This window comes from Oncorhynchus clarkii, chromosome 1 (assembly GCF_045791955.1).
Source record: "Oncorhynchus clarkii lewisi isolate Uvic-CL-2024 chromosome 1, UVic_Ocla_1.0, whole genome shotgun sequence".
Taxonomy (NCBI): domain Eukaryota; kingdom Metazoa; phylum Chordata; class Actinopteri; order Salmoniformes; family Salmonidae; genus Oncorhynchus; species Oncorhynchus clarkii.
This window is the reverse complement of record NC_092147.1, coordinates 43,475,297-43,499,768: the sequence shown is the minus strand read 5'-3', so window position 1 is coordinate 43,499,768 and position 24,472 is coordinate 43,475,297. Positions and strand designations below refer to the sequence as shown.

The 24,472-nt window shown below is 44.9% G+C and overlaps 3 protein-coding genes across 3 annotated transcripts in view; 2 read left to right on the top strand and 1 right to left on the bottom strand.

Moving 5' to 3' along the window:
• LOC139407605 (cyclic nucleotide-gated channel beta-1-like) overlaps positions 1-16,078 on the top strand; it is a 29,129-nt gene extending 13,051 nt beyond the window's left edge. The window contains exons 18-35 of the mRNA XM_071151435.1: positions 935-1,091; positions 1,299-1,316; positions 2,725-2,826; positions 3,229-3,383; positions 6,007-6,198; positions 8,087-8,295; positions 8,472-8,522; positions 8,651-8,737; positions 8,844-8,908; positions 9,117-9,239; positions 9,326-9,467; positions 9,717-9,876; positions 9,959-10,056; positions 10,160-10,243; positions 10,400-10,518; positions 10,636-10,782; positions 13,697-13,883; positions 13,987-16,078. Of these exons, the coding sequence (XP_071007536.1) occupies positions 935-1,091; positions 1,299-1,316; positions 2,725-2,826; positions 3,229-3,383; positions 6,007-6,198; positions 8,087-8,295; positions 8,472-8,522; positions 8,651-8,737; positions 8,844-8,908; positions 9,117-9,239; positions 9,326-9,467; positions 9,717-9,876; positions 9,959-10,056; positions 10,160-10,243; positions 10,400-10,518; positions 10,636-10,782; positions 13,697-13,883; positions 13,987-14,211 (2,321 nt within the window). The 3' untranslated portion in view covers positions 14,212-16,078. The remainder of the gene's footprint in view (positions 1-934; positions 1,092-1,298; positions 1,317-2,724; positions 2,827-3,228; positions 3,384-6,006; positions 6,199-8,086; positions 8,296-8,471; positions 8,523-8,650; positions 8,738-8,843; positions 8,909-9,116; positions 9,240-9,325; positions 9,468-9,716; positions 9,877-9,958; positions 10,057-10,159; positions 10,244-10,399; positions 10,519-10,635; positions 10,783-13,696; positions 13,884-13,986) is intronic.
• Positions 16,079-17,212: 1,134 nt separating this feature from the next.
• On the top strand, positions 17,213-22,856 carry LOC139407595 (F-box and leucine rich repeat protein). Its single transcript, XM_071151423.1, has 8 exons — positions 17,213-17,911; positions 18,216-18,317; positions 18,408-18,722; positions 18,848-19,519; positions 19,668-19,886; positions 20,043-20,255; positions 20,723-20,940; positions 21,083-22,856. Exons 1-8 carry the CDS (start codon positions 17,870-17,872, stop codon positions 21,249-21,251), a joined length of 1,950 nt encoding a protein of 649 aa, XP_071007524.1. The 5' UTR covers positions 17,213-17,869; the 3' UTR covers positions 21,252-22,856.
• The window catches only part of LOC139407584 (engulfment and cell motility protein 3-like), a 36,389-nt gene continuing 34,463 nt past the window's right edge, over positions 22,547-24,472 (bottom strand). The window contains exon 21 of the mRNA XM_071151413.1: positions 22,547-24,336. Within this exon, the coding sequence (XP_071007514.1) occupies positions 24,124-24,336 (213 nt within the window). The 3' untranslated portion in view covers positions 22,547-24,123. The remainder of the gene's footprint in view (positions 24,337-24,472) is intronic.

The following is a 24,472-nucleotide window of genomic DNA, read 5'->3' as shown; positions in this document are numbered from 1 at the left end:
CAACAGATCTCTCAACTGCCCCAAATGATGTCCCAACTGCCCCAGCAGCTCCAAGTTCAAATAACTCAGGAGTTACCCGGTCTACCCACCAACCTAACCCAGCAGTTATCGAACTTACCCCAAACCCTGGCCAATATCCCCAGCCAGATATACAACATACCTCAGCGAGCAGGACAATCCTACGCCAACGTGCAGAACCGCCTGAACAGCCTTATGCCTCAGGATGCCTAAGCAGCAGCAGCAGAATCTTGACCTGGAGATGGACCACCTGATCCGCCAGGTCCCCCTCCACCACCGCACCCCCTCCCCGTCCTCCCCCAATAGTACCCTGGAGATGCCCAACGTGCCCTCCTACCCCCAACTGCCCCCCATCAGCCTGTCCAGGCAGCTGTCAGGGCTTTCCAACCCCGCCTTCCACATCGAGGACGACCCCACGTTCGCTCGATCCTCAGGTGATTCAGCGGCAGCCCACAGACGTCCCGCTCTGGCATGCTGCCACGTTCAGTGCTGTGCCGTGCTTAGATCTGCTGGGCTATGTTGTGTTGTCGTCCGTTGTTGACACTAGCACTGCGTTCGTTGTTGTTGTTGTTGTTGTTTGGATCCTGTGGTTCCAGGAAGCTCTTGCTTTAAATTGTCTACTCTGTTTGTTCTTTGTGTGTTTTGTTTTGTTTTTGTTCTTATAAATTAGTTTCAGCTGTCTGTTTTGTGATAGGTAATGTCTGTTTTGTGATAGGTAATGTCTGTTTTGTGATAGGTAAGCCTTCAAGTGGCACTTGAACAACAGAGGAAGAGTCAGAGTATAGGCCTCTTGTAGTGTCCTGTTTAGTGTCTAGCATGTGTTTACCACAGCATCATTACTAGCTGTGTTCCACTTCCCCATAACATCCCTGGAGAATAGTTGAGTCAAATTAGTGTGTTCCTGTTTCTTCCCCAGCGAGCTCCAGGCTCAGTGTGCACCCTGCTGTCAACGTGGAGGACGTGGATTCAGGCGGAGGGGGGCATCGTCGACACATTCGCCAAATCCTCACCCCCCAGGACCCCAACCTCAAGACCCTGACCGTACCCAGAGTGTCCAAAGCCAGCCGCCAGAGGTGAGCCCACACTCCCAAATTAAATTGCTTCCACTTGGAATAAGGGTATTGTATAAATGTAAAGTAGCTAAACACATAACCGCAGTCTAAGTAATGTATAATACTATACTAGTTCTACTACCATTGAATTGATTTATTTCCCAATCTATAATTATATTTTCTAAATGTATGTTTTCTTTTTCTCTCCTATGTGTTTGGCTAAAACAGCAAAGTTGCCGATAAAGAGTAAGAACGGAGCATGAATACACTATAGTAGATCTTAGACCAGGGTTCCCCAACTGGCGGCCTGCGGGTGGTTTTATTTGGGCCTCCAAGTTTTCTGAGCAAATTTTTTAAATAAAAATAATGTGTTTTCTTGGGGGGGGGGGGTGACATAATAGACTGTAAAAACACCAGGAAATCAGCTCCAAGTGATTTTAATGAAAGAAATCTGTTCCCAAGTATTCCCACACATAGCAGAGAGACACGTGATCATATACAAATGTAAGGAAAGTTTGAAATTATTATGTTTTAGTCAAATATTATGTCTGTTCGGACCTCTTGTGTCCAATTTGTAGTCTACGTTCCGTCCCCCCGACCATCCGCTCAAGGAAAAAACGGCCCGCGGCTGAATCCAGTTGATGCTCCCTGTCTTAGACTGTATTTCAAAAGTGCAGTGTTCTCTGTTTTGTTTGTGGATAGCCCCATCCACATTGTGTGTAGTGTCTCTTTACCTCTCCTTCTACTGGCTGTGTCTCTCAATAGCATGTTCACCTGTGTTTGCAGTTCTTTGTTCGGCTGCTCTGCTTTGTATTGCGTTGCGCTGTTCTGTTCTGTCTCATGTTGTGATGTGTTTGTTCTCTTCCGTGTTTCTGTTGTCTGCTATGGCTGTCAGTCATGTCAGTACTAATAGTCAATCAACAGATGAGGAGTATCTTGCGCTGCATCTTCAGTGCGGCATCTGGTCGTCTGTCCTGTGACTCACTATACGAATGCTTTTGGTGATTGTTTGTGATTAGGATTCTCTCCCTCTTCTACTTCATTCTGTTTCTCGGATTTGCTTCATCCTCCTCTCTTCCCCAACCATTGGAGTTATTCCACAAGCAAACGCACACACACTCACGCACTCTCTCACTCTCACACACTCCTCTGTCCCTGTTGATGGAACCATGGGCTGACCTAGTGAGAAGAATCCCAGGAAGATGTAAGATATGCAGTCATTGTCACGTCAAGGATCCATCCATCCATCAATCCACAAGTCACCGTTTGTCCAATCATCAACAATTCCCCCAGACTGCATCGCGCCACTCCTTCACCTCATCCTAACCTGTGTGCCTCTCTGTATAGTTTTAATAATTGTTTACAGTATACTTAAAAGAGCTGATGCTCAAGATAGTTCAGGGCCTCATTCAGGGTACATGCATGTTAAACCAACATAATGTTATCATGTTCGATCATGTTCCACATACTGTATTTCCCTTCCTGTGTAGACTGTAATGCCCATGGCAAGGCCAAGACTGCGGGGAACACTCTGATAACAGGGCAGGGTCCAAATGTGAGCAGCCTTGGTCTTTCCTCTCCATCTGTCTCTGGATCAGTTCTGTGCGTAGTTTCCTACTGTGCCTCAGTGTTGTTCCCTGCCTCCCCTCCACAGAAAGAACCTGCACTCTCAGAGTGAGGATGATGATGAAGAGGAGACTGAGACCGCAGTGAGGGCGTGGCCTAGCCAGTCCAGCATCCTCTGTGGAGACGATGGGTGAATAGTGATACCTCGACATCTCCACTGTTTGCTAGATTCATGTGTCTCCTGCACAAAATGTGTTGGCCAGTGGGCGTCGACAATGTGGTCAGAATGACCTTTCTCATAGCACCAGTGAATGTTTTTAGAAAGGTCGTATTGACTGAAATTCTGACACTTAGAAGTGTGTGGGAGACATTTTTCCAGTTTATCTGTGCTTTTATTCACACCAACATAAGAAGAGTCCGTGTGGGACTGTGGGTTGTTCATATTTACTTCAGAAGGACAGTGATGTGTGATGTCAGGCAAAGTGTTTGGGACAGGTGTGTGTGTGTGTGTGTGTGCGTGTGTGTGTGTGTGCGTGTGTGCGTGTGTGTGCGCGTGCGTGTTAATTAACCCATGGATGTTTTGTGTTTGAAGGCTAAAGGAGCGGCCTGCGTCGTCCGCTAGCCAGGCCAGCTACGTGGTGAACGAGCGCCTACAGGAGCTGGTCAAGATGTTTAAGGAGAGGACAGAGAGGGCCAAAGAGAAACTCATAGACCCAGATGACTCTGATGATGACAGTCCCACTGCCTGTGTGTAACACGTTTACACTCTGGTCATGTGCTCAATATACACAACACTCGCAACACATAGACAGATACAGTTACAAACACACATGGGTTACGAACAATGAGCCTGTTTAACAATACTACCAATAGGGGCGCTAATGTCAAAAGAGAATAGTAATACTCCCAAAGCAAATGGGCATTTCGAAAAGTAATTCACTCCATGGCTAATAAAAGACAGTTGTTGTGAAGGGTTACAATAGCTTTTATTTCCAAATGTTAACACACAGCCACACACAGCACAGCTCGGGCCCTCCGGTCACACACAGGTGAGCCGCATCAGGAAATACTTCCGCAAATACTTCCTTTTTTTCCACTTCCCCAGAGTCAGACGAACTCATGGATACCATTTGTATGTCTCCGAGTGCAGTTTGAAGGAAGTTGAAGGTAGCATATCGTTAGCTTAGTGTAATTGCTGGAAGTCTCCAGGAACGACCAACCAGCTCCTCTCAAAAGCAGGGAAATATACAGTGCCTTGCGAAAGTATTCGGCCCCCTTGAACTTTGCGACCTTTTGCCACATTTCAGGCTTCAAACATAAAGATATAAAACTGTATTTTTTTGTGAAGAATCAACAACAAGTGGGACACAATCATGAAGTGGAACGACATTTATTGGATATTTCAAACTTTTTTAACAAATCAAAAACTGAAAAATTGGGCGTGCAAAATTATTCAGCCCCCTTAAGTTAATACTTTGTAGCGCCACCTTTTGCTGCGATTACAGCTGTAAGTCGCTTGGGGTATGTCTCTATCAGTTTTGCACATCGAGAGACCGACATTTTTTCCCATTCCTCCTTGCAAAACAGCTCGAGCTCAGTGAGGTTGGATGGAGAGCATTTGTGAACAGCAGTTTTCAGTTCTTTCCACAGATTCTCGATTGGATTCAGGTCTGGACTTTGACTTGGCCTATTCTAACACCTGGATATGTTTATTTTTGAACCATTCCATTGTAGATTTTGCTTTATGTTTTGGATCATTGTCTTGTTGGAAGACAAATCTCCGTCCCAGTCTCATGTCTTTTGCAGACTCCATCAGGTTTTCTTCCAGAATGGTCCTGTATTTGGCTCCATCCATCTTCCCATCAATTTTAACCATCTTCCCTGTCCCTGCTGAAGAAAAGCAGGCCCAAACCATGATGCTGCCACCACCATGTTTGACAGTGGGGATGGTGTGTTGCTTTTACGCCAAACATAACGTCTTGCATTGTTGCCAAAAAGTTCAATTTTGGTTTCATCTGACCAGAGTACCTTCTTCCACGTGTTTGGTGTGTCTCCCAGGTGGCTTGTGGCAAACTTTAAACAACACTTTTTATGGATATCTTTAAGAAATGGCTTTCTTCTTGCCACTCTTCCATAAAGGCCAGATTTGTGCAATATACGACTGATTGTTGTCCTATGGACAGAGTCTCCCACCTCAGCTGTAGATCTCTGCAGTTCATCCAGAGTGATCATGGGCCTCTTGGCTGCATCTCTGATCAGTCTTCTCCTTGTATGAGCTGAAAGTTTAGAGGGACGGCCAGGTCTTGGTAGATTTGCAGTGGTCTGATACTCCTTCCATTTCAATATTATCGCTTGCACAGTGCTCCTTGGGATGTTTAAAGCTTGGGAAATATTTTTGTATCCAAATCCGGCTTTAAACTTCTTCACAACAGTATCTCGGACCTGCCTGGTGTGTTCCTTGTTCTTCATGATGCTCTCTGCGCTTTTAACGGACCTCTGAGACTATCACAGTGCAGGTGCATTTATACGGAGACTTGATTACACACAGGTGGATTGTATTTATCATCATTAGTCATTTAGGTCAACATTGGATCATTCAGAGATCCTCACTGAACTTCTGGAGAGAGTTTGCTGCACTGAAAGTAAAGGGGCTGAATAATTTTGCACGCCCAATTTTTCAGTTTTTGATTTGTTAAAAAAGTTTGAAATATCCAATAAATGTCGTTCCACTTCATGATTGTGTCCCACTTGTTGTTGATTCTCCACAAAAAAATACAGTTTTATATCTTTATGTTTGAAGCCTAAAATGTGGCAAAAGGTCGCAAAGTTCAAGGGGGACAAATACTTTCGCAAGGCACTGTACCTTCTAACTACACCAAAGCTGGGTGGTTGGTCATTTAAAGCCTTACAAAGCTACACATGGTAATCTATATTTTATCAATTCGATAATTTTACTGATAATCCTAAGGAACGAGATTCTCCACTTCCTCATTCTGTCCCGTTGTCGCATAGAGATGTAAAGAGATCGTAACGTTTTGTCTATCTCAATGGCCGTGCTCTCACGGACGCCATAATGAGACAGATACAACGTTGCGATCTCTATACATCTCTGTGTCAACTGAACAGAGTGAGGAAGGGGATAAAATATAGATTACCATGTATAGCTTTGTAAGACTATAAATGACCAACCACCCAGCTTTGGTGTAGTTAGATGGTATATTTCCCTGCTTTTGTGAGGAGCTGGTTAGTTGTTCCTGGAGATTTCCAGCAATTACACTAAGCTAACGATATGCTACTTTTAACTTCAAGTATCCCTTTAACCTGACCTTTCACCTCTGACCTGTGAGTCTCTTCTCTGTCTCACCTGCAGCCCCTGCGAGAGCTCCAACACCTCCTTCTGCGCCTCCAGAGGAGCCGGAGGAGGAAGCACAACCAGCCTCCCCTGAGAGGGAGATGGAGGAGCAGCAACCCCAGTCTAGACTGTGTTGCAAGGTGACGCCTCCTCGCTGGATCAGAGCCCTGCTTCAGTACCGCTTCCCCTCTAGCATCGACCCCTTCACCAGTGAGCTCCCCCTCCGCCGAGCATACACTACCTCCTCTTCTACTCCTTTAACCCTCCTCTCTCATCCTCCTGCTTTCCTCCTCCCTGCTCCTAATCTTGTAGTCAACCCTCTTCATCTCCTCCCTTTTCGACTCCAACTCTATTGCCATTTCCTGTGTAGACTTCCTTTTATCAGAATGTTAGTTTGGCTCCACCAAGTGGTTAATGGGTTGATCTTTCAGTGACCTAAATGTTGATCCTGTCATTCAGTACCAGTCAAAAGTTTTAGAACTCCTACTCATTCAAGGTTTTTCTTTTCTTTCTATTTTCTACATTGTAGAATAATAGTGAAGACATCAAAACTAGGAAATAACACATATGGAATCATGTAGCAACCCAAAAAGTGTTAAACAAATCAAAATATATTTTATATTTGAGATTCTCCAAGTAGCCACCCTTTGCCTTGATGACAGCTTTGCACACTATTGGCATTCTCTCAACCAGTTGCTTTTCCAACAGTCTTGAAGGAGTTCCCGCATATGCTGAGCACTTGTTGGTTGCCTTTTCTTCATTCTGCGGTCCAACTCATCCCAAACCATCCCAGTTGGTTTGAGTTCGGGTGATTGTGGAGGCCAGGTTATCTGATGCAGCACTCCATCACTATCCTTCTTGGTCAAATAGCCCTTACACAGCCTGGAGGTGTGTTTTGGGTCATTGTCCTGTTGAAAAACAAATTATATTCCAACTAAGCGCAAACCAGATGGGATGGCATATCGCTGCAGAATGCTGTGTGCCTTGAATTCTAAATAAATCACCAACAGTGTCACCAGCAAAGCACCCCCACACCATCACACCTCCTCCATGATTCAAGGTGGGAACCACACATGCAGAGATCATCTGTTCACCTACTCTGCATCTCACAATGGCATGGCGGTTGGAACCAAAAGTCTCAAATATGGACTCCTCAGAACAAAGAACAGATTTCCACTGGTCTAATGTCCATTGCTGTGTTTCTTGGCCCAAGCAAGTCTCATCTTCTTATTGGTGTCCTTTAGTAGTGGTTTCTTTGAAGAAATTCGACCATGGAGGCCTGATTCATGCAGTCTCCTCTGAACAGTTGATGTTGAGATGTGTCTGTTACTTGAACTCTGTGAAGCATTTATTTGGGCTGCAATTTCTGAAGCTGATAACTCTAATGAACTTATCTTCTGCAGCAGACGTAACTCTGGGTCTTCCTTTCCTGTGGCGGTCCTCATGAGAGCCAGTTTCATCATTTAAATTGGTGGTTTTTGCAACTGCACTTGAAGAAATTTTAAAAGTTCTAGAAATGTTCTGGATTGACTGGCCTTCATGTCTTAAAGTAATGATGGATTGTCATTTCTCTTTGCTTATTTGAGCTGTTCTTGCCATAATATGGACTTGGTCTTTTACCAAATAAGGCTATCTTCTGTATACCGCCCCTACCTTGTCACAACACAGCTGATTGGCTCAAATGTATTAAGAAGGAAAGAAATTCCACAAATTATCTTTGAACAAGGCACACCTGTTAATTGAAATACATTCCAGGTGACTACCTCATGAAGCTGGTTGAGAGAATGCCAAGTGTGTGCAAAGCTGTCATCTAGGCAAAGAATGGCTACTTTGAATAATCTCCATTAGAAAATACATTTTGATTTGTTTAACATTTTTTAGGTTACTACATGATTCCATATGTAATATTTCATAGTTTTGATGTCTTCACTATTATTCTACAATGTATAAAATTGTAAAAATAAAGAAAAACCCTTCAATGAGGAGGTGTCCAAACATTCGACTGGTACTGTACCTGCTCTTTCTTTTGAAGTGTGGGGATGGTGCTTAGGGGACTTCAGCCATTGCTGGGGGGTTGACACTGCTTCTCTCTCTCTAGATCTGGTCTATGTGCTGTGGCTATTTTTCGTCACCTTGGCGTGGAACTGGAACGTGTGGCTGATCCCGATGCGCTGGGCCTTCCCCTACCAGACCCCTAGTAACATCTACCTGTGGCTGCTAGCCGACTACCTGTGTGACCTCATCTACATCCTGGATATCATGGTCTTCCAGCCCCGCCTGCAGTTTGTCCGCAGTGGCGACATAGTGGTGATTCAGCCAGCTTAAGGCCACATATAACTGCAGTTGTTAAATGGCACCATGTTGACAGTTTCCATGGAGACCATGTTGCCAGACGAGAGTTTATGTCTCAAATACATTTTCCAGATACAACACACAGAAATCAAAAGCATTGATGCATGTGTTTTTCTTTGTTTACATTGCAGTTTGACAAAAAGGACATGCGAAAGAATTACATGAAAACTTTCCGGTTCAAGGTAGATCTTCAGCTGAAAATGTTACAGAATTCACTACTGAACAGCTTTGAATTTTTTCAAGCGATGTAATGAGGTGTCCGTTTATTTTCTGAGCGTATCTGTGTTGACTGCGTTTCCTTGGGTTCCAGATGGATGTGATCAGTCTTGTGCCACTGGAATTGTTCTATTTTAAAACTGGGATCAACCCACTCCTCCGCTTCCCACGGCTACTAAAGGCAAGGCTCACCTGCCACCTGTGTGGTCCACCTGGGTAGACCGTGTCGCATACAATCGTGTTATTCACACTGCGATGAAAATACGTAATCTTTCTGAATTCTCCAGGTAATGTCTTTCTTCGAGTTCAACGACCGTCTTGAGGCCATCCTGACCAAAGCCTACGTTTACAGGTGAGCACAGTCAACATGAGGTTTTGATCTGTATTGCCATGCTGAGATCACAATGAATAGGATTATATGGACGGGGGACCTGATACTAGATAAGCACTCCTATTAGTGTGAAATACTTTTAGAATGCAGGCCCTGGTCTTTCTGAGAGAAGTGAGGGGCAGCTCAGTATGTATAACCCAGTCTCTTTCCTTCTGTCTTGTTTGATTAGAGTGATCCGGACCACCAGCTACCTGCTGTACTGCCTCCACTGTAACGCCTGTCTGTTCTACTGGATCTCTGCGTATGAAGGTCTGGGCTCCACGAAGTGGGTCTATGATGGAAAGGGCAACAGGTGTGTGGAATCCCCTTCGTTAACCTCATATCTTTACACTATCATCGTTCAATTGTCACTGTAATCCTGTTTTTTTTCTTTCTCAGTTACATCCGCTGCTACTACTTTGCTGTGAAGACTCTGATCACCATTGGTGGACTGCCGGAGCCCACAACGCTCTTTGAAATCATCTTTCAGCTCATCAACTACTTTGTAGGAGTGTTTGCCTTTTCCATCATGATAGGACAGGTTGGTTATCACATTATCAATACATGTGTTTGAGAGTGCATTATGTAAAATATGATAGAGTGTTTATGGATGAAATATCTAGATGTTATGATATGTGCTGTTTAATAAGACTACTATTTGTTATCTAGCTCTGAATCCTTATTTGACCATTTGTGCTATTATAAGCTGATTAAACTGTTGTCAATGGCTGTTGTGATTGGTGTCGTGATTGGTGTCGACTCCTGATTGGACAATGACCGTCTCTTGCAGATGAGAGATGTGGTTGGTGCAGCCACTTCCGGACAGACGTACTACAGAGCATGCATGGACAACACTGTCAAATACATGGCCTCCTACCGTATCCCCAAAGACGTGCAAAACCGGGTCAAAACTTGGTACAACTACACCTGGCAGTCCCAGGGCATGCTGGGTAGGGACATGTTACTTTTCATTGGGTTGTGTTGCATTGCTTTGTCTTGTGTTGTGTTGACTCTGTTAGTGTCTCTATGCAGATGAACAGGAGCTTCTGGTCCAGCTCCCAGACAAGATGAGGCTGGACATCGCTGTGGATGTCAACTATGACATTGTCAGTAAAGTCTCTCTCTTCCAGGTGCGTAAGTCTTAGGGCCTCTTCAGGCTGTCTCAGACCACAGAAGATTTAAAGATCTCTATCTCTCTATATTTCTCGATCAACGCTTTCTTCTCCCTTTCAGGGTTGCGACAGACAGATGATCTTTGACATGTTAAAGAGTCTGAGGTCTGTCGTTTACCTCCCGGGGGACTATGTCTGCAAAAAGGTAAAGGCTAAAGCTAGATCCACCTCTCTAGCGAGTCTCTTTTTCAATGTGTTTACTGTGCAGTCTGTATGCACTCTGCTCCTTGTTCTTTGTGTAAGGCAAACTGTAAAGAACAGGAGATCTGTCCAGTTGTTTGACTGCCCCTCTGTGTTTCAGGGCGAGGTTGGACGGGAGATGTACATCATCAAGGCCGGGGAGGTACAGGTGGTGGGCGGGCCAGACGGAAAGACCGTGTTTGTCACACTGAAGTCCGGGTCAGTGTTTGGGGAAATCAGGTGAGCATCCTGATGTCAAGTCTGACGTGTGCTCTTTATTTCGCTGAAGCAAGCGCACACATTTATCCAGGAAAAAGTACTTTTCCCTCCTTAAATGTTTTCTCTTTGGGTTGAAAGCTTGCTTGCAGTGGGTGGAGGAAACAGGAGAACAGCCAACGTAGTGGCTCATGGCTTCGCCAACCTGTTCATCCTGGACAAGAAGGACCTCAATGAGATTTTAGTGCATTACCCCGAGTCTCAGAAGCTGCTCCGCAAGAAGGCCAGGTGAGAGAGAGGAAAAAGTGACTAAAACATACTTTATTTATTTATGGGAATCCACTGATATTATGGCTGCCTCGAAGTTCATCATTTTTAGAGTGTAATGTAGTACACTATAATAATTCGATTTATTTTGCATTATTTGTAACTTGCTTCTTCCACCGTCTCTTATGACCGAAAAGAGCTTCTGGATATCAGGACAGCGATGACTCACCTCATACTGGTCGAAGATTTTTTCTTTAACGAGTCAGACGCAAAGGATTTACTCCAGACACCCGACAAGGCCCTCATCCCCGTCATTGGCAGGAGAAAGAGACTGAGATATTGGGGATGTTGGTCGGGGTGCCTTGTAAGGATGCGACGGCGAGTGGGTAATCTGCCTCTACCATCAGTCCTATTAGCTAACGTACAATCATTGGATAACAAAAATAGACGAGCTACGATCACGAATATCCTACCAACGGGACATTACAAACTGTAATAACTTATGATTCACCGAGACGTGGCTGAACGACGACATGAATAACATACAGCTGGCAGGGTTTACGCTGCATCGGCAGATAAAACAGCCACCTGCGGTAAGACAAGGGTTGGCGGTCTGTGTATATTTGTAAACAACAGCTGGTGCACGAAATCTAATATTAAGGAAGTCTTGAGGTTTGCTCGCCTGAGGTAGAGTATCTCATGAAAAGCTGTAGACCACACTATTTACCAAGAGTTTTCATCCATATTTTTTAAAGCTGTCTATTTACCACCACAAACCGATGCTGGCACTAAAACCCACACTCAATGAGTTGTATAAGACCATAAGCAAACAGGAAAATGCTCATCCTGAGGCAGCGCTCCTAGTAGCCGGGGACTTTAATACAGGGAAACTTAAATCCATTTGACCTCATTTCTATCAGCATTTTAAAATGTACAACCAGAGGGAAAAAAACTCTAGACCACATTTACTCCACACACAAAGACACACACAATGCTCTCCCTCGCCCTCTACATTTGGCAAATCTGATCATAATTATATCCTCCTGGGACTATGGTGGTCTGCTTGAAACATGTTGGTAATACAGGCTCAGTCAGGGACAGGTTGAAAATGCCAGTGAAGACACTTGCCAGTTGGTCAGGGCATGCTCGGAGTACACTCTAACCCGGAAGCTTACAAGAAATCCTGCTATGCCCTCCGACGAACCATCAAACAGGCAAAGTGTCAATACAGGACGAAGATTAAATCGTACTACACCGGCTATGGCGCTCGTCGGATGTGGCAGGGCTTGCAAACTATTGCAGACTTCAAAGAGAAGCAGTGCCGCGAGCTGCCCAGTGACACGAGCCTAACAGACGAGCTAAATTACTTCTCTGCTTGCTTCGAGGCAAGCAACGCTGAAGCATGCATGAGAGCATCAGCTGTTCCGGACGACTGTGTGATCACGCTCTCCGTAGCCGATGTGAGTAAGACCTTTAAACAAGCCAACATTCACAAGGCCGCAGGGCCAGACGGATTACCAGGACGTGTACTCTGATCATGCCCTGACCAACTGGCAAGTGTCTTCACTGGCATTTTCAAACTGTCCCTGACTGAGTCTGTATTACCAACATGTTTCAAGCAGAACACCATAGTCCATAGAATACTAAGGTAACCTGCCTAAATGACTACCGACCCGTAGCACTCACGTCTGTAACCATGAAGTGCTATGAAAGGCTGGTCATGGCTCACATCAACACCATTATCTCAGAAACCCTAGACCCACTCCAATTTGCGTACCGCCCCAACAAATTCACAGATGATGCAATCTCTATTGCACTCCACACTGCCCTTTACCACCTGGACAAAAGGAACTACAGCTCAGCGTTCAACACCATAGTGTCCTCAAAGCTCATTACTAAGCTAAGGACCCTGGGACCAAACACCTCCCTCTGCAACTGGATCCTGGACTTCCTGACGGGCCGCCCCCAGGTGCTAAGGGTAGGTAACAACACACCGATCCTCAACACGGGGGCCCCTCAGGGGTGCGTGCTCAGTCCCCTCCTGTACTCCCTGTTCACTCATGACTGCATGGCCAGGCACGACTCCAACACCATCATTAAGTTTGCCGATGACACAACAGTGGTAGGCCTCATCAACGATGAGACAGCCTATAGGGAGGAGGTCAGAGACCTGGCCGTGTGGTGCCAGGATAACAACCTCTCCCTCAATGTGATTAGACAAAGGAGATGATTGTGGACTACAGGAAAAGGTGGACCGAGCACCCCCATATTCTCATCGACGGGGCTGCAATGGAGCAGGTTGAGAGCTTCAAGTTCCTTGGTATCCACATCACCAACAATCTATCATGGTCCAAGCACACCAAGACAGTCGTGAAGAGGGCACGACAAAGCCTATTCCCCCTCAAGAGACTGAAAAGATTTGGTATGGGTACTCTCAGATTCTCAAAACGTTCTACAGCTGCACCATCGAGAGCACTGGTTGCATCACTGCCTGGTATGACAACTGCTCGACCTCTGACCACAAGGCACTACAGAGGATATTGCGTACGGCTCAGTACATCACTGGGGCCAAGCTTCCTGCCACCAGGACCTCTATACCAGGCGGTGTCAGAGGAAGGCCCTAAAAATTGTCAAAGACTCCAGCCACCCTAGTCATAGACTGTTCTCTCTACTACCGCACGGCAAGTGGTACCTGAGCGCCAAGTCTAGGTCCAAAAGGCTTCTTAACATCTTCTCCCCCCGAGTCATAATACTCCTGAACAGCTAATCAAATGGCTACTCAGACTATTTTTTACTTAACACAAATGTTCCTAAAACTGCATTATTCGTTAAGGGCTTGTAGGGAACCATTTCACTGTAAGGTCTATACTTGTTTTATTCGGCGCATTTTGATTTGATTTGATTGATTTGATTTGTTTGGTGTTTCTGGCTACAGGAATATGCTGACAAAAGACAAGAAGCCTCAGGAGCCTCCGAAGGAGCCGGCCCAGGTGATCCCTCCTCGGACAGAGACACCCAAGCTACTCAAAGCTGCTCTGGAGATGGCTCATCAGAAAACAGGCCTCAAAAGGACCCTTGCAAAGATTAAGGAGAACACCAACATATCCAGTATTTCGCTACAGGTATGGTATTCACTGTACAAAAACACACACATTGTCTATACACACACAATCTACACACACACGCACACACACTGAATGAGCTAACCTCTCCGTTTCCCCACAGCCCTCAATGTCCTCCTCCCTGACCCCCCTATCCCCAGTCTCTCCAGTCTCCAGTCTGGACCCAGAGCGCAAGTCTAGCATCATGTCCCCAACCTCAGACAGCTCCACGTTGCTCCGCCCCGCCTCCCATTGTCACAGAGGTGAGACGCTGTCCAAGGAGCAGGACAACGTGGCGGAAGAAGAGGCAGGAGAGAGTGGGAAGAGGAAAGAAAAGAGAAAGCCATGAGTTGTCTCCAAAAGCTTTAAGAGCAGTCTTCATGTGGAGAAATGGATGCAGTTGTTTATCCCTCTGTACTCTGTTGCAGAGAGGGAGACCAGAGAGAAGAGCCATGGGTCCTAAAGATCATCCAATTATGTCTCAGGAGTCAGAGTCACAGTTCCTGTTTCGTTATACCTATAGACTCTTCTTTTTTTTTTTTACCTCACTGACTGTCTTATCCCCTTGACACTTATGTATAGGGCCTAGGCTACCTAATTCCACAGGGATGACGAAACAGGTGCTAAACTGATGTCTTCGACATTGCACTATATGTTTGTGTTTACAATCCCAGGGGTAAATGTACCAATCAGCAATAATTGACACAGACATCATCTCGTTACGGAGATAACAAAGCGGTCACACAGGGTAGAGCTGTATGTATGTGTGTGTGTGGGGGGAGTGTGTGTGTTGGTGAGGGGAGGTGTCTCTCCAGGTCTTCTGTTATGTCTGCTTTTGGAAACAAATTCCTTCTCTTAAACCCTAGTTTTGTTAATTTCCTATTTATTCAGCAAGGGGAGGATTGTGATTGGGAAATACTATAAAGATGTTTGAATGTGAGGAAAGATTTTGCTGATGTTTATAAGAAATGTTTACGTTTTGTAAAGATGACCAGTTGTTTATAGAGTTTTGTTCAATGGAATATGTTATTTTTGCCTTATTTTTCATGGCCCTTGAGGTAGTGTTTAGTGTTTCTGGGGTGAATGGGTCAAATATGTAAATGTTGAAAAGTGTACAGGCCTAGATTTAAAAAATGTAAACAAATGTCAACATGTAAATCTAAATATTGTTGTGTATGTGCAGGTAGCAGTGCAGCTAATTATTTAATCAAGACTGGTATGCTGTCAGTTCACCATGCCAGACAATCAAAGATTTACTTTTAAGCAGGGTAGCTAATAATTTCATCAGGGCTGGTATGCTGTCAGTTCACCATGCCAGACAATCAAACATTTACTTTTAAGCAGGGTAGCTAAAAATTAAATCAGGGCTGGTATGCTGTCAGTTCACCATGCCAGACAATCAAAGATTTACTTTAGAGCCAACAGCTACATCTAACAAATTCATTTGGAATTTAGCTGAACAAATTATGACAACGGTTACAGCAGCTTTTGACATGAGGGGTATGTTTAAAATGACTGTTTATCTTTTTTTTTTACTAACTTGACAGATCAGAAGAAGTCTCATGTCCACAATCTATACATGTACATTACATGTTTTTAAGTTTGATATTATGATATTATTGTTTCATACTGTTAATCAAATGCTGTTTCATACGTTCTTGGCTTGTAAATACATTGTAAATGGAAAACTAAAGGGTGTGTATATTCCATTAGTTTTCACAGGGAAATTCTTAGACCCTTGCGTGTTAGTTTTTCAGAAATCAATGCAAAGTTTTACATAATTATATAGATCCTATATTCCCACTTGGAATACATAGGGTCTAAAAACCAGCTACCGAAACTGCCAGACAATCTGTAGATTGAATGTGAATATTGTTATTGTGTTGGTTGACTACGTTCTTTATGTGTGTTTAAATGGTATGTATGGTGTAGGTCAGTGGTTCACAACCTTTTTTGGTTATTGTACCACCAACTGAATTTTGCTCTGCCTGGAGTGCCCCATGTGCATTTTTACCAGTAGGTCTATGGTCTCATGAATCTTCTCAAGTACCCCCTGTGGATAGGCCCAGTACCCCCAGAGGTCTTAGTACTGCTCATTGGGAACCACTGGTGTAGGTGACAAAAGCTGGCAGCATGCAACACATGCTAAGAAAAATATCACCATGATGAATGTTTGATGTTTTTGTGGATTCTTTTCCAAATAAATCATTATGCGATTAAAAATGAATCCCTGTCGTCTTTGTGTGGTTGTGTGATATTACTGGTGATATGAAGCTTGAGAAATGGATATAGATTTACAATGGAAAATGGACACGCCACAGTAACATAACTCACGAACAAATCAGTTTTAATTTATACATCTGTTTAGCTTGATCTCTACAATTAGCAGCTTAGTAAAACTGCACAGGGATGCGCAGAAAATAAAATAATAAAGAAGCTAGCTAACAACTACCTCTTCCTGAAAGCCCCTTTGTGTCTTGGGCTCTATTTCACTTTCTTAGAGGAACAGGACTAATTAAGAGAATTTAATGTAGGTAGGCCGTGACTGGCCTCACTCTTTTGAGGTGTCAAATGGTCAAGTATGCGCTGGGAAAAGTGTAGTATGTCAGTGACCAGGAGTGGTCTTATTTTGATTAATTGTGTTTATGAAGAACAGAGGAAGATTGCAGTGAGCCTCAAAATAATCCGGACAACAGAAGTTTTGTTTTGAATTTCGGAGTAGAGCACCAGTCAAAGGAGTCATCTCAGGGGTGACAACGAATGTTCATGTTGACTCCCTGAAGAGAATTGCTGGTGTGATTGGTACCCGGCATCTGACCCGTTGGGTGAATGGAGAAAAATAAAGTATTTCAGTCCTGTTGTTTTTTGATGAAGAGCAAATACATACGCGTGTGAAGCTTGTTTTTTTTCTTCCGGATACGCTGTAGGAGCTTTCGTTCCCATACCATTGCAGTGTAAGAATTGTAAAGGATTTCGCCATGTTTCAAGTGTGTGCAGACGGACAGAGTATATTGAAGAACGGTGTGTAGAAGGAGGAGGGATGAAGAAGATTGAGGTAGCAAAAGTTAGCGAGATAAATCGAATCTCCTATGCGGAGGCGATTCAAATAATTGAGAAAACAAGTGATGGTAGTGGACGCACCGCAGCCTGTGGTAAATGTTTGATGCCAGGCAAAATATACCCTGTGTGTTAAAAAGGTGGATTTTGTGGCATTCATTGCCACAGTTCTAAACTGTTACACACACGTTTCAAAGAAATTATTGTGGCTACGGCAGAAAAGTTTTTGGGATTTAAGGATTTTACATCTGAAGACTTGCTTGGGGTACTGGCACCGGAAGACCCGCCCTCCCAGGTTCCCCTTGAGCCTGTAGGGATCAGATCAGTTTTTTTGTGTTTTTTTACAGAAAAGTTGTTTTGATTTAGTTTAGTTCATTTATTGTGTTGTAGTTTTTGTATTTCGTTACATTTTGGGGGAATCCTGTTTCAATCCCGCACAGTAGTTGGCAGAATGCACATTCAATTGTGCGATTGCCAATCTTCCATAAAAGAAGAAGAATCCTACCCCGATCCCTAAGAAGAAGCTCCTGGTTTTAGTGTTACGTCAGAGAGGGTTTGTTTTGATCTGCAGTCAGCTGAGGGACCATCTGTGGCGCTGACAAAGTGAAGAGGGTGATGACATCTTCGTGCTCTAAATTAAATAACTGTTGAAGTGAGAATTGAAATGCATCAAAAGAGCTCAACTTGGCGAACCAGGTCTGATTGGGACGTGAATGAATGAATGAATGACTAGCACGATTGAAGATAGCTAGCTAATGTAATGATTAACTAAACTAGCCCGAGAGGACGCTAGCTAGCTGGAGAGCTACCGTTCACGTTAGTTAGCTGACAGCACTTGATGTCGTAGCTAGCTCATCAGCGAACATCGGAATTGAAAATGCTTGACAGATATTGACATGATCAATATAATGGACTATACTCCATCTTGTAATCCAAGGATGTGACTGGGGATGGGAGAAATAACCATGGAAACGCCTGAGTTACCTCTTGAGGTAAGACTAGCAAATAGGCTAGTAGCCTGCTTAATAAAATAACAGTTGGTGTCACTGTGGTTGTCAATGCATTGGGTGTCCTGACTAGCACGGTTGCGTCAACAACTTGATATGTTACTACCAGCACAATAGATGTTAACTAACTAGCTAGCAAGTTATAATGCACTGATTATTTAATTTTTTTGGCACACCTTATTTGATCCATTTCCTTATCGATTTTGATTTGATTTGATTTGATTTCATGCATGGCACTATGATAGAACTGTTGTAAAAGACCTGGTGGTCCAATCAACTTTCTGTCTAGATCGTCACCTACATCCTAAGTTTCCTCAAAGCATCAGACAGGAAGGAAGCCTCTCTGGTCTGCTGGAGCTGGTATGATGCGAGCCAAGACCTCCAATTTCAGGTACTACTCTATTCCACAATTTCCCCTTAATCTCACAAATATCATCTATCTCACTAACAACCTAATCCTAACTCTGACTCCATTTTCCAGAGGAATGACACATTCAAGTTCCCAGCCTCTATCTCCTCCCTGGATCTGATCCGGGGCCTGAGTAGGCGTTCCCGCTGCAGCCTGGTCATAAGCCATCTGGATGGGTCCAGTATGTCCCGGGCTGTGCTTCAGGAGATAGGGCTCCATCTAGGCCCTCGGCTGGAGAGCCTGGCCCTGCCAGGAAGCAGCGTGACCGAGTCTTCCCTCCTGGCCCTGCTGCCCCACCTGACCGCCCTGCGCAGGCTTGACCTCCGTGGCCTGGACAGCCTCTTCATGTCTGGAGCCTTCCTGTCCAAAGAAGAGCACCGCCAGCAGGTCAGACAGACCCTGTAGGCTGGAGATGATGATGATGATGATGATGAGTATTCCTTTTCTAATTATTTTTTAAATTGTATTTTTACACATGCCAGTTAAAAAAAAATAGTTTGTCCTTTTCCTAGGTGGGGGTAGCTTTAGCAGGTCTTGAGGAGCTGGATCTCTCTGACCTGCGCTATCTATCAGATCTCACCTTCAACCGACTCACAGGCTGCACTCTCAGACTTCGCCGTCTCTCCCTGGCCGGCTGCCACATCGCCTTTGAGTTTGACCCGTACCGTGGCTGCCCCGTGGGGCCTGACTCCTCTGCCCTGCTCTCCCTACGTAACCTCCGCAGGCTGCTGCAGGAGCAGGCCTCCACCGTGCGGGGGCTGGACCTGAGCAGAACTAGCATCACCCCAGAGTCGCTGCGCTCCGTGGCCCAGGTAGGGGGCCTGTCTCTAGAGGAGCTGCGTCTGCGGGGCTGCAAGGAGCTGACAGACTACTCTGTGGAGGTGCTCTGCAAGCACCAGCCTGGCCTCCGGATCCTGGACCTCAGCGCCTGTACAGAGCTCACCAGCCGGGCTGTACTGGCTGTGGCCCTGAGCCTGAAGGGCCTCCGGTTCCTCTCTCTGTCCCGGGACTGGAGGATGACGGATAAAGGGCTGGCCGACCTGATGATGCTGCCGGAGCTGAGGAACCTGGATCTGTCTGAGTGCCTGCATGTCAGTGGGGCTGAGATAGTGAAAGGGCTCTCTGCCCTGGAGCCCAGGGCACGGTTGGAGACACTCAGCTTCAAGAGCTGCACCTATATCAGGGTCAGTGTGTGTGCTGCTCTCTCCCTCACATTACTATGTCTTTACCAGAGCTGTTTTACCTGACTCTTTCAGGATTTCTCTTTTATAGAATGAAATGTTTATCAGGACATCATCCCTTATGTTCCTTTGTTTCCCATCTCTCTCCCAGGATCTGGCTGTGTTCTCTCTGGCTCGGCTGCTGGGCTCCAGTTTGCGGGAGCTGGACCTCACCTCCTGCGTCTACCTCACAGACCTGAGTGTGCGTGCTATCGCCACCTACCTGCCCGGGCTGGTGGTGCTGCGACTGGGCTGGTGCAAGGAGATCACAGACTGGGGGCTGCTGGGCATGGTGGAGCTCACCAAGGAGTGTGAGCCCAGCAAGGAAATGGTGAGAGAGGGCTGGGTGGGGAAAAGTCTAGATGTCTTGGGAATAGGATATAAGCAGACTAGCTGGTCTTGACTTCGCTTATATTCATGTTACCACCACTGTAGCTTACTACGACCGTGCGCCCCTGACCTTCAACCTCTCACCCTGGCTTTGTAGGAGGACAAGGGGCCCAGCTTCACCCGTACTTTTGGAAATATGGGTTTCTTCCGGCCTCCCAGCATGCCCTTCCAGGAGAAGCCCCGGCTGGTGACGAACGAGGACCTGGGGGTGTTCAAGGAACAGGACGGGTCCTCACTGCTGGCCCTCAGGAGCCTCCAGGAGCTCGACCTGTCTGCCTGCTCCAAACTCACTGACAGCAGCATCACACAGGTTGGTCTACCATGAGAATATACAGGCTATGGTTAGGGAAAGGAGTTTTAGGTTATTTACCAGGGACCATAGTTTTTCCTGGTCCGGTTCGGAAACACTCCATTAAAGGAACATAACAATATATATATAAAAAAAACAACGTAATATTCATCATCTCCAGCACCAACCCAACATCAACATATGTGGAAATGACACTCTTCTATGTTTTGTAGCAACATCATCGGTGTGCGTTGTGTGAATTTTATTTTGTTTATTTTTCATATAAACAATTTTGAGTAGGCATTGCCTACTAATTGTTTGATGTCGTCTTTGGAAATACTTAGCTTCCTCATCTTTTTTCCCCCTACAAAACATAGAAATGTGCCATTTTCACATGTTGATGATGGAGTGGTGCTAGATATGATGAATATGAAGTTTAACAATTTAGTAATTTCCCTATAAGTTAACCGGGCAATTGTTGTGAGCAGGTGCTGCGTTATCCAGACCTCCAGCGCCTCTCTCTCTCGATGCTGCCTGAGATCAGTGATGACAGCCTGGCGTCGGTGGCCTACCACTGCCGCAGCCTCACCAGCCTGGCACTCAGCCACTGCCCCCAGATCAGTGACCAGGGTATCGCCCGCGCCGCCCCCTACCTCGCCAGGCTGCAGCACCTCTATCTGTCCTGCTGCGACGCAGTCACAGATAGGTGAGAGACACACACACACACACACACACACACACACACACACACACACATACACACACACACACACACACACACACACACAACCCCAGAGAGACAGACTGTGTTATCAGTGTTTGACAGCAGTGAACTCATGCTCCCGCAGGTCTCTCTCCATGCTCGTCCAACACTGTAAGAGATTGCGGACGCTGGACATCTCCATGTGTAAAGACATCTCCATAACAACAGTGGACCTCCTCCAATCCCAGCTGCCCTTCCTAGAGAATGTCCACTGCCGCTTTGTGGGCGGAGCTGACCTGACCCTCACACTCTGATAGGGTTCTGACTAGGTGGAATACAACTACGACTAGAAGGTACTTTTTCGTACCCGGTTAGGAGAATGATGTTAAGATTCGCTAAAATGTTCTCCTAACTTGCTACGAAAAGTAACTTCTGGTCGGAGCTGTACTCCATTTAGTCACAACAACATAAAATGATCCAGAAACGTTCTGTTTGAATCACAATTCAGTACCTGCTCTTATTATCCACAGTTTATTTGTATTAGATCCAGTAATTCTCTTAGTTTTAACCCCTGTAAACCCTAATATGGGGTGTATGTATTACTCGGTAAGGACCCATATGGCCAGTGTCTTAGACTCAAATTAAGTCTTTGATGAATTAAAAATCATTCTCATTGGAGAATCTGCAAATTTCCATCCCGTGTGGACTAAAAGTCCGTCTCGTCTAGGACCAAGATTAATCGGAGTCTGAGAAACCGGCCCTTAAAGCCCTTCTTCAGTGTATGCCAGGGGTGGGCAACTGTCGGCATGCAGGCCCACACAAAAAATAAGAACTGTCAGGTGTACTGTTGAACACAGGAGGTTGGTTAGTGGTACCTTAATTGGGGAGGACGGGCTCGGGCTAATAGAATGGTATCAAGCACATGGTTTCCAGGCGTTTGATGCCATTCCAGCCATTATTATGAGCCGTCTTTCCCTCAGCAGCTTCCACTGCTGTGGAGTTAGAATAATAGAATACACAAGGTGCAATTTCAAAATGTGGTTGTGCGTCAGCATTTTAAAAAATGTAATTGGTTTGTCTATGGATGTGGGTACGCAGACCCATGAGCCACTGTGGACCCTCATTCTTTTTGTGGCCCCCCCACCCCCATCGCTGGTGTAAACTGTGCGATATAAGGTCACTGTTAATCTCGAGGTTTGTTTGATTAGAATGTGTCTGGTTTATGGAGCTGAGGGACCAAATCAGTAGATGCTGCACAAACCTTTAACTGGCCTAGAAGATGTGCTCGAATTTAAAAAGCACCTTGTAGTTGATCTCAGAACCAGATCTCGCATGTTCATTCTTAAATGGCCACACTGTAGAGAAATATTGATATCTATTCATCACATTTTTTTTGTTTAGCTGGCTTAATATGTAATTTTGTATTCAACTTAATTTAACACTGCCACTGAAGGAAGCAAAACTGTTTGTTTCTTTGAAAATGTAATGTATCAAATTTAAGATCTAGTTTCAATAAATGTATGCGTATCTCTTGCTTAGAATCATGAGTACAATAGGCTTGTTTCTTCTAGGATTCCGCCAGGCCATAAACCAAGCTAGACAAGGACAATTTGTATAAATCACATTTATTCATGTCAACCCTGATCTTAGTAAAGCATGTTAGGGGTTACCATGGAGATTGGGTGTTTTAACATGAACCGACATGCAATGAATAGCAAAATCACCTCAAACTCCAGCTAAATTTATGATTGTTAGCCAGCTACAAAAACCTATTATTCATTGGCCGATGAGATTTGGAATATGAAAAGTTGAAGGGTCATCATACTGACAGGACTTGTTTACTGTTGTACAGTATATTAGTTCAATTTGATGAGGTCAGGATCATTCAGTAATGGAAATAAAGTACCCTACAATATCAATATTGAACTAATATTCATTTGTTATGGCCTGAAATTCATAATGTACCTATAATAATTGCCTTTGACAAGAAACTCTGGAGCAAAAAAACTTTACCAGGACAACAATTAATAGCAGCGATACATACTGTGTGACAAACAGTTATCTGTACCTTAGCTACATCATCTGTTAAATGTACCATAAAAGCAATATGTCAGTTGGCTGTACCGTTGATCAAGTTTTTTGCGCAATAAAACCCCGTTGCCTAAGAGAACCGTTTGAACAACAGCCATCAAACTTAAACGACCTTACATAAAAAGTACAAAAGATCAAGCCATCATCAAAACCAGTCCATGGGAAGCTCTCTAAGGTATTCTATTTAAAGTGCTCCTCGTGAGCCAATGGAACTCATTCAAATACTATCTGCACACACTTAAAAAGAGGATTTCATATATTATAAATAGGGATTTGAATAGGCTTGGAGCCAGAGTATGTTTTCCTGTTTCTTCAACTCATTAAAGTACCATTTTAGAACAGGGAGTAGGGATTCTGTTTGAGTAGGTCGGTAAGTACAATGTCAGAAATCCAAGGGATTCTCTCTCCGAGCCATATACAGTATATACCCACATATGTATTTGGCTCTGTTCTGTCTCAGTCCTTGGGTTGAGTACCTTCAGAAGGGATGTCCATGCATCCTGCCTCACAAAGCTTTCAGTTTAAAGAAAATCACACCCGAGAAAAGTAGAAAAACAAACATGGATATGACAAAAATGAAACTCTCCGCCTAAAGACAATGCACAGAGGAGCGTGGAGGACTGGAGCCATGGAGCGGGGGACTGAAGTAAAGCTAAAGCCTTCCCGCTGCAGCCTGGTCATAAGCCATCTGGATGGATCCAACAACAGAAAACACTCTCACTGTACAGTTACAATACACTTGGCCACACCCAAATAGATGACCACTCCTATAGAACCCAAGGAATTGTCTTCAGCCTCGATTCCGCTCATACAAGATGAAACCTTTGCCTACGCATTAGATTTGTCGATCCAGTCCTCCATGTCCACTCCTGCTGTGTAGATGTCTACAGGCTTGGTCGTTACTAGGGTGCATTTAATGACATGAAACATTCCGAACATTGCAAATAGAAATATAATGAATAGAGCTGACACAATTGCCTATTTTACAGACGACAAGACCATGTCTGTTCTAATTCATACATTTCTAGCTGAGCATTCTGTAACGTTACATCCCCCTGAACAGGCCCCAGGTCTACTCCTCTGCCCTGCCATGGCCTATTGCTCAGCCTGGCTGAAGTCGTAGCAGAAGTTGAAGTTGCTGGGGGGTTTGGGCACCGGCGGGGCACTGTCTGGGATGGGCACGTTCTCCAGATCCAGGAGGCGGAGCTTGATCTCCATAGAGAGCAGGGTCTCCAGCTCGCTCCTCATGCACTCGCTGCTCATGTCCCGTCCCAGGAGCACGCTCAGTCCGTCCGTCCACAGGCAGAACTGAGAGCGACACAGAGATCACCTTTGTTATTCGATCATAATGTTTACTTTGGTAATGTATGCGTTTTAACTTTCCACACCAAGTTTAATTTAAATTAAGAGGGACGAGAGAGCGATAAAGACCAAGAGAGAAACA

Coding starts and splice junctions, on each gene's coding strand:
- LOC139407595 (XM_071151423.1), top strand. CDS start 17,870: ATGGGAGAAATAACCATGGAAACGCCTGAGTTACCTCTTGAG. Junction 19,520..19,667: donor AGAGCTGCACCTATATCAGG/GTCAGTGTGTGT, acceptor TCTCTCTCCCAG/GATCTGGCTGTGTTCTCTCT. Junction 20,256..20,722: donor CTGACAGCAGCATCACACAG/GTTGGTCTACCA, acceptor TGTTGTGAGCAG/GTGCTGCGTTATCCAGACCT.